This window comes from Notothenia rossii (assembly GCF_949606895.1).
Source record: "Notothenia rossii genome assembly, chromosome: 3".
Classification (NCBI taxonomy): Eukaryota; Metazoa; Chordata; class Actinopteri; order Perciformes; family Nototheniidae; genus Notothenia; species Notothenia rossii.
In genome coordinates this window covers 42,073,329-42,082,939 of record NC_136901.1, presented here as the reverse complement: position 1 = coordinate 42,082,939, position 9,611 = coordinate 42,073,329, and the positions used below count along the sequence as shown (strand labels likewise).

Here is a 9,611-nt window from a genome sequence, read left to right as displayed (position 1 = left end):
AAGAAATAAAGAAAAGAAAGGAAGAAGAAAGGGAGGGGGGATGGGGTCCTACTGCTGCCACAAACTATTGCTCTAGTCATCCTGGTTTAAGGGGATCTGTAAACTATCGTAATAATTAAGGAAGGGGGTCCAAATCTTTGTAAACTTCTGCACTGAGCCTTTTAGAGTGTACCGGATTTTTTTCAAGTTTAAGGAAGTGCATAGTGTCTCTTATCCATCTAGTAAAATTGGGAGGTGCTTGATCCTTCCAGGACAGGAGAATTAGGCGCCTGGCAATCAAGGAGGTAAATGCTATGACTGCCTGAGTTTTACCTTTAAGGTTTCAGGGGTGAGCCCAAATAAAGCACATACAGGATTGGGTGTGATGTCTTTTTGAAAAATCTTAGAAAATGCAATGAATATGTTGCCCCAGAATGAGCTGAGGTTGGGACAGGACCAGAACACGTGAATGTGATCTGCTGGCCGACTGTTACAGCGAGGGCATGAAGGCTCTCGGTCAGGGAATAGCTTCGCCAGCCTTGCTTTGGTAAAGTGCACTCTCAGAACAATTTTGAGTTGTATCAATCTATGCCTAGCACATGGGGAAGAGGTGTGTATTAAGTCAAGCACTTTCTGCCATTTCCTCACCAATGTCATTCTCCCTCAATTTATACTTAACACTTTTAGAAGAAGGCACTCACAAGGTCGGAGAAAAAAAACAAACATTTTTATTACATTACATACTTTTTACATCATTTTACAAAATAAGACACTGACAGCGTTATTTGGTCCTCTGCTTAGTTCCTGAGCGACGTCCATCATGCACTTGTTACGGCATGATGGACATTTTGAGTCAGAGTTTGTCACATAAACACGACATTACAAATACATATCTTGTGTAAATGAAAATATTTATTTAACCACTAAATATACTCTCAGTTCCTGTTTACTTCTAGCTAAACGCGTAAACATGCTGCAGATATTTAACGTTAAAGTTAATGCAGAAGATTTAAGTTATATAATCATAAAGGCATATGCTGCCATTGGTCTCTTAGGGTCAGCTTAATTGTGCAGAGCCGGTTTTGCTGACGTTTACAGTGTCGGAGAGTTACTGAGCTAACGTGGCAAAGTCCGAAAACCGTCCAGAAATTCAAGTAACATTAACATTAGTGATATCCACAGACTAACATCTTTAGAGTGCTGGTAGATCACCGTCAGTTAGTTCGTTTTTAGAGATCAATCTGTGGGGTATCAAAGCCCTTAACACATGCTACAGTTAATGTGATGAGAACAAGTATTTTGTTTGGATATTTTCTGTCTGAAAAAAGGGGTTGTGGGGTTCAGGTCCTTTTCCTCAAGGAGGCACAACGGAAGATGGAACAATACAACATAATAATAATATATAATATAATATAAAAATAATGGGTTTCATTTATAAAGCACTTCATATTTGACTTCAAATCCCGAAGTGCTACAAGCAGTGAGCATCAACAGTATAAAAAGAGTAAACAACACAGTAGAATGAATAAAAAGCAATACAAAACAAACAATAACAATAAAATAAAAGGATGGTAACAAATAAAAGGTCTAGGAAAGGCTCTACTGAACAGATGGGTTTTGAGGCCTTTTTGAAAAGCCTCCACGGTCTGTGGTGCTCTCATGTGGTCGGGGAGAGCGTTCCATAGACTGGGGGCAGCCGAGCAGAAGGCCCGGTCTCCCATGGGACGGTGCTTGATCCTGGGGGGTGAGGAGTTCCTTGAGGTAGGGAGGGGCAGTTCCATGGATACCCTGGTGGGTGAGGACAGAGACCTTGAATTCGATCTTCAGTTCCACGGGGAGCCAGTGTAGTGCTTTAAGGATGGGAGATGCTACCTTACATTTTTTTTTAAATATGCTACGTTTCAGTAATGCTTTGCATGTCAAGATGTTTCCCCGGTCGGTCCACTTGAGTCCAGGCGTACTGCTGGTCTGTATCCCACATCTGATGCTCTTATCCCCACATATTGAGCAGGGGAGGAAGGAGGTGGTTTGGTTTCTGGGACGCTGCAGTCCGGCGGCTGGAGGGAAAAGAGAAATGTAAATTGTAATAATTCAGGGTATATGCAGAAATCCTGGGGTCAAATTTAATACCTTTTAAGACCTTTTTTAAGACCCTTTCCATACATTTTAAGACCTCATCGCAACTTTGAGTTCTAACCGGTTACATTGGCGACACACTTTACCTCACATTTACTATATTGATTGTAAGATAGCAAAACTAAACAGAGTGCAGACAGACTACTGAAGCCTCCTTTCCACATGAACTTCAACCTCTCTGTGAAGGTCAGGTTTAATGCAGTATGCTGCTTTTTTGCTTCTGTAGACTGTGTTCTTTCATTCCAGTAAAACTCCTCAGAAACCATTAGAAACCAGTATTTGACCAATAAACGAAACAATTGACAAAACTTTGAACTATGAAATATATTAAACTTTGGTGAGCTTCAGCGGGGTAATGCCATAGGAGCTCCCTCACAAATACCCAGGGGTTAAATTGGGCTGGGGCTGTCCGGGGCTAAGCCCTGGCACATAGGACGATGCTCTGACGTCATCACCCTCACACATTTGTCATATGTTTACAAAAAAAGATATATATGTTAAGACTTTTCTCGTTCTTAATATAGACTATATTTAGGGTCTATATGTGTTGACTTTACTTTAAAATAGCAGATCTCTGTGACCGGATATAGTTTGGCTTAGACCCCGGCCCCACGAGGACGCATACGGTAAAACGCATACGCAAACGCAAAAAAGTCTTCCCTTCACACGCATTTGATTCATTAATGTGTCCGTTCACACTAGACCGCTCGAAATGCTGGAAACGCTGTAATACATATGCCAGGTCTGTAAGTGGCGCTGCTGCCGCCACAAAATACACCAAAAGCAGCGAAGAAGACCCCGGAGCATGGTTGCCATGGTTGCCCTTCTGTTTATTCTCCGCGGTGGACGACGTGTTCTCCTGCTGTATATCTCTCAGGTAGTCCACCGGCAGATGAAAAACACCCACCTCTCCGTCTCTTCCAAGGGACGAGGGAACCGTGCGGCAGTTTCCGTTAAAAAATCTGTTCCGCCGGTCAACATGTCCGTTAAAGTTTAAATCTTCCGTACAAAATTAGAAAAGTAACGATCAGAGGTCTTCTTTGTTATTTATTGAGCTTTGAAACAAATTGATGACGACTCTGTTCTCTGTATAATAATGTTTAATAAACGGTGCCTGCCTCTCTTTTCCTCCCCCTCTTCTGACAGCCCAGCAGCAGCAGGAGACGTTGGGAGAGGGAGGCGGGCTATTTCATCGTAATCAGAAAATGATCATAGGGCTTACACACGGAGCCGTTGGACCCCCAGAGCGTTGCGTATGCCGGTCTACCCACCTTGGGACCCCCCCCCCCCCCACAGAGCGGAGCAAGGCAACGAAACTTAAAATAAGAAGCAGCATTTTACGGCGCGCTATGGGGGCCGCCTTGAGGGGGTTTCCCGACATGTCGTTTCAGTAAATTAAAGGTTGTGTCATGTTGTCGTTGCTGTGGGACTTCTTAATACCTTGGAAAATGCCGTTTAATACTTTTAAAATACTTTTTAAAAGCCTTAATTTTCGCTAAATTGATTTATCAACTTTTAATACTTTTTAAGACCCCGCGGACACCCTGTAATTATTAAACTGTCTCCCTCTAGAGACGTTCAGTCAGAATACACTCAAGAAGCAACCACACATGTTTCCTTCTGACTTACATGTGGTCTCTGACACTTGTGTTTCAGGAAATATCCACCAGCTCCAACAGCCAGGACCAACAAGGCGCAGATAGACAGAACCACGACCCACGACCTCCAATTGTGCCGACCAACTAAAACCCAAAGAGACAACGTCTTCAGTAACTGCAGCACAACAGACCGTCTTAAATAAACTCAAAAGCTGAAACTCTTCACTTTGTTCTCTCCTTCTTACCTTTGACCTCAGTCTCTTGTTTTGGATCTGGAGTTTGGAGAAACTGTGTGGTCGTCAAAGTGTCATCAGAGATTGGTTCTGAAAAAGCAACAGTTGTAGTGATCTTTAGTCTTGTTGTTCTTTATAATGAATGATCATTAAACATGTGTACAAACCATGCTGGATAACACATTTTCTACACGGTGTGGAAGGGCTTGAAGAATGTGGACAAGTTTGCCTCTTTTAGTCGACCAAAAACACGAATGATGACGTAATAGATGTTATATATTTACATAGACAAACGTACCAAAGACTTCCAGCATTATGTCGGTAGCAATCCACAGCTGGGGGATGAAACATCTGTATCTCCCGCCATCAGAGGGCTTCAGGTTTCTGATCCGGAGGGAAAGGTTCCCGAGTTTCAGGCCGTCTGCGAACATCTCCGTCCTCCCAACGTACGACGGCATCGTCAGGTTCTCCTGATGCTGGTGTTCAGGGTACAGGTGAACGTACCTGTCGTCGCTCTTTGGGTCTCGGGGTTCCGGTGGGACGTTGAGCCGCCACCACCCCACCGTCATCGCCTCCATATTGCGCTCAGGCTGCACATTACACGGCAGGATGACATCACTACCCAGAGGAGCTCTGATTGGCTGAGAGGAACCAATCAACTGAGAATGACCTGTGAAAATATAGGGAGACGTCAACTTTAATTTATATTATTATTTATAAATAATACATTTATTTATGCTTTACGCTTTATAAATGTAATGTATTATTATTATTATTATTATCTTTATTTGTTTACACCACGTTTAATTGTATTTGTTTATTACTGACGGCAATTGTCACACAGGTGTGGGTTATTTGGTGTTTAGGTCACCTGGTGCACGGCGGTTTTGTGTTTGACGAAGAGGAGGGTGGGACCTTGCTCTGAAAGATCTGGTTGTTTGTTTTGTTCGCCATTTAAACTTTTAACTCTGTACGGGGTTTCGCCGCTGCAACAGTTCCACGGGGATAACACATCTCATTATGCACACACATTTACTCAGATCTTGTAGCCTACTTCGGTAAAAATAGAAGTACTCAGGGCTTGTACTTGAGTCAAAGTAGAAGTACTCAGATCTAGTACTTGAGTAAAAGTAGAAGTACTCAGGGCTTGTACTTGAGTCAAAGTAAAAGTACTCAGATCTAGTACTTGAGTAAAAGTAGAAGTACTCAGATCTTTTACTTGTTTAAAAGGTTTTTGAGAGACGGTCCACTGTGCAACATAAAATAAATTAACATTATTTATTTAAATGTAATTAATTATCAAAACTGAAGATTAGCATCCTAATTCAGGTCAAACTGTGTCAACATGTTAAGATTACTTTGGCTGAGTTAAGGAACTTTTTCAGAAACGTCTATCATGCTAAAGAGGAAACAGCTAATCACCAATATCCTCAAAATGACCTTCAGACTCCTCCGTCCAGGGGACCAGGCTCAGAAATACAGCCAGAGCCAGGAGAGGCATTTTAAATCCAGGTACCAAGTGAACCATGGTGGATAAAAAGACATTCAAATGATCAGGAACTCATTTCTTTCTAAACTGCGTCTGGAGGGTCTGGAGCATAGTCTGGAGTCGTGCTCATTCCATGTGACCAGGAAACAGAGAATGCGCATGCGCAGTGGTAAGGGAACGTATTTACAATGGTGCTTTAAAACCGAAAGTAAAGATCTTTGGGATTTTTAAAGTGCAAATACCTGGTGCACGCCGGTTTTGTGTTGACGAAGAGGAGGGTGGGACCTTGCTCTGAAAGATCCTGTTGTTTATTTTGTTCCCCATTTAAACTTTTAGCTCTGTACGGGGTTTCGCGCTGCAACAGTTCCACGGGGATTACACATCTCATTATGCACACACATTTACTCAGATCTTGTGCTTGAGTAAAAGAAGAAGTACTCAGATGTTGTACTTGAGTAAAAGTAGAAGTACTCAGATCTAGTATGCTACTTGAGTAAAAGTAGAAGTACTCAGATCTCGTACTTGTTTAAAAAGGTGATTGAGAGACAGTCCACTGTGCAAAAGAAAATTAATGAAAATAATTTATTTCTATGTAATTAGTTATCAAAGTTGAAGATTAGCATCCTAATTCAGGTCAAACTGTGTCAACATGTTAAGATTACTTTGGCTGAGTTAAGGAACTTTTTCAGAAACGTCTATCATGCTAAAGAGGAAACAGCTAATCACCAATATCATCAAAATGACCTTCAGACTCCTCCGTCCAGGGGACCAGGCTCAGAAATACAGCCAGAGCCAGGAGAGGCATTTTAAATCCAGGTACCAAGTGAACCATGACGGATAAAAAGACATAACCATGATCAGGAACTCATTTCTTTCTGAACTGCGTCTGGAGGGTCTGCAGGGTTATGGCTAGAAAGGATCCGTCTAATGTAAATATGACGTCACGTTCTCGTTCTAACTCTCGTTGTAATCGGAGCGGCTCGGCTGTAATCGGAAAGGGTCGGGGTGGGCGGGACGCGGGAAGATCGCGGGAAGATCGAGAAGAGACGTCGTTCTAACTCTCGTTGTAATCAGAGCAGTGGTAACCACTCAAAGTCCTCAAGAGATAGGAAACGACAGCAGTGTGGGACCTTATTGCGGGAAATTACTGAGCACACATACCACCTACAGGATGAGACGTTCATGTGTACGGTGATATCAAGACTAAATGATCTTTTGGAGGACGTAAAGCAACACACCCCACATGACAGTAGTCTTCCTCTCACCTTCACGCCCCCCCAAACACAAAAGGCAGAAGAGGACCATAACACCTCTCAGTACCAGCCATCGTAGACACCCTTTTTCAGACCGGGTGGGTCATAAAGCTGAGGTCATGAGATCCAACTACAGAGTGGACAGCTTGAACAAGATTTTAAAAGCTAAGTCCCCAGAGTCTAATGCGGGAGGAGCAGGCAGGGGTACGAAGAGGAGGATAGATGCTTTAGGTAAGAACAAAGTATATTTACTTTTGCCATCTCCTCTATATTCACAAAACACAGCCAATCCTATGTGACATGGCACAGTTCATTTCACTCCAATAGAAATTGGTATAAAAGAGACCATTAGTCTTCTCATTGTGCTTATTGCTGTGGATAGGTGTTAACTAGTGTTGTATTGTATCATATCAAAAGTTGTTTTCATCCAAGGCACCACCGCCAGGTGAATGTTGGAAGCTTGGAGCTGTAAAGAGGTGCTAAGTAAAACAACATTTTCCATTGCATGTGATTGATGTAGTTATAAAAAGTATATCATAAGCTGTCATTACAGTCTAAATATCTAACAGCAAAAGGAGGATAGTCTGAGGAGAAGATGAGGAGAGGAGAACAGAGGAAACAGGGAAAGCAGAGTAAAGAGCAGAGTTGAAAGAGAAGTTGAAAGCAGAGCAAACAGTAGCAGGAGAAGTAGAGCAAATGTAAAAGTAACTTTGAAAAGTATCAGCAAGAAGATCAGAGTTGCATAATGTTATTTTGTTTTATTCGTTACTGTTATATTAATGTTGTATGTTCATTTTTGTACATAGGATAATAAAGATGATCTTAACCTTGAACTCGATTCATGACCTCATTTCATTATTAAAACCTTAATATCAAATTACAGACTGGATTCAAATTAGGATCTCCAAATGTGTTGATGTAATGTTTGTGATAAACTGAAGGATAAAGTGTTCCTTTATGTGTTGAGAAAATTCCCCTCCCTCCTAAGCCAAGTAAGGTGTTTAAAAAGCCTCTTGGATCAGCTGGAAAATGCATCATCACAAAGCTGAAAACAGCTGTTTCACTTTACTTTTGAAAGATACGACAGAGACAAAGCTACACATATTTGATGATATTATAGAATATGATGCATTGCTGCAGATTAAACTACCCAACGGGATATAAAGGTAAACACATCTACAGCAGTAACATGCAACATACATTTTATTGCACCAGGAGCTATCTTGGGACTTTTACTGCAACAACGTTGACTTGCCTGTGAATACAAAATAAACCATAGTGTTGCTGATCTACAGTGTTGTCATTCTTCTTTCAACAGCAAAACCGCTAACAAGTATTTACATACTTAATATAGTTTAGTTTCTCGCCATCCCAAACGTAAACATTCAGCCACGTGACTGCGCTTCCGAGCCGCTCCGATTACAACCGAGCCGCTCCGATTACAACGAGAGTTAGAACGAGAACGTGACCTCATATTTACATTAGACGGATCCTTTCTAGCCATAACCAGTCTGCAGTCATGTTCATTCCATGTGACCAGGAAACAGAGAATGCGCATGCGCAGTGCTAAGGGAACGCATTTACACTGGTGCTTTAAAACCGAAAGTAAAGATCGTGGGGATTTTTAAAGTGCAAATACTTAAATAAAAATTATAATTGCAAGACTAAGGATTGAAGATAAATGCAAGAGTGTGTGTTGAATGTAGTTTATGATGTGTAAAGTGTTGGTGTGAGCGCGGAGAAGACACGGTGTTTGGGTAATGGTGCAGTGCGCAGTTAATAAACCTCTCGTGAGGGGGGGGGTTACAGCTTTAGAAAGTGTTATGGGGATTTCCGGTTTAAACAATGAACAGGATTACTGAATTATAGAGTGGGAGAAAGTATAGACCTACATTTATTCAAGTAGCCTTTTGTTCTTGAATAATAAGTGAGGTGATTTACTTCATTATCTTCATTTTAATCTACTTTGTTCTCAAGTAAAAGTCCTGCATTCAAAATGTTCCTCAAGTAAAAGAAGTACTCAGATCTTGAGTAAAAGTAGAAGTAGCCTACTCAGATCTAGTAGGCTACCTGAGTAAAAGTAGAAGTACTCAGATCTCGTACTTGTTTAAAAAGGTGTTTGAGAGACGGTCCACTGTGCAACAGAAAATTAATGAAAATAATTTATTTCTATGTAATTAGTTATCAAAACTGAAGATTAGCATCCTAATTCAGGTCAAACTGTGTCAACATGTTAAGATTACTTTGGCTGAGTTAAGGAACTTTTTCAGAAACGTCTATCATGCAAAAGAGGAAACAGCTACAGTAAAATCACGAATATCATCAAAATTACCTTCAGACTCCTCCGTCCAGGGGACCAGGCTCAGAAACACAGCCAGAGCCAGGGAGAGGCATTTTAAATCCAGGTACCAAGTGAACCATGACGGATAAAAAGACATAACCATGATCAGGAACTCATTTCTTTCTAAACTGTGTCTGGAGGGTCTGCAAATCGGGTTATGACTAGAAAGGATCCGTCTCGTGTAAATATGACGCAACGTTCTCGTTGTAATCGGAGCGGCTCGGAAACACATCTACAGCAGTAACATGATGCAACATACACATTAATGCAGCAGCAATATTAATAGAGAAACATCAGACATAATAGTAAAACACTGCAAGGGAACATTTTATTGCACCAGGAGCTATCTTGGGACTTTTACTGCGACAACGTTGACTTGCCTGTGAATAAAAAATAAACCATAGTGTTGGTGATCTACAGTGTTGTCATTCTTCTTTGAACACCAGCAAGACCGCTAACACCCTATTTCAACAATCACACTCCCTGTAATTTACATAATTAATAGATAGTTTAGCTTCTCATTATCATTTGCTGTGGCCAACTGATGTTAACGATCGTAACTGAAACGCTGCCTGCCAAACG

At 41.4% G+C, this 9,611-nt stretch overlaps 1 protein-coding gene across 4 annotated transcripts in view; it reads right to left on the bottom strand.

The window, feature by feature from the left end:
- Positions 1-684: 684 nt before the first annotated feature.
- LOC307033696 (butyrophilin-like protein 2) overlaps positions 685-9,611 on the bottom strand; it is a 99,757-nt gene continuing 90,830 nt past the window's right edge. Inside the window, exons 1-5 of one of the 4 annotated variants that reach the window (XM_079672236.1) lie at positions 9,021-9,502; positions 4,245-4,616; positions 3,959-4,036; positions 3,745-3,857; positions 685-2,036 (exon numbers count right to left, since the gene is read on the bottom strand). In XM_079672236.1, coding sequence (XP_079528362.1) covers positions 1,899-2,036; positions 3,745-3,857; positions 3,959-4,036; positions 4,245-4,616; positions 9,021-9,261 — 942 coding nt within the window. In that variant the 5' untranslated portion in view covers positions 9,262-9,502 and the 3' untranslated portion in view covers positions 685-1,898. Of the gene's footprint in view, positions 2,037-3,744; positions 3,858-3,958; positions 4,037-4,244; positions 4,617-5,386; positions 6,136-6,179; positions 8,994-9,020; positions 9,503-9,611 lie in introns of those variants that run through there. The other 3 variants (XM_079672239.1, XM_079672238.1, XM_079672237.1) reach the window with 3 other exon arrangements.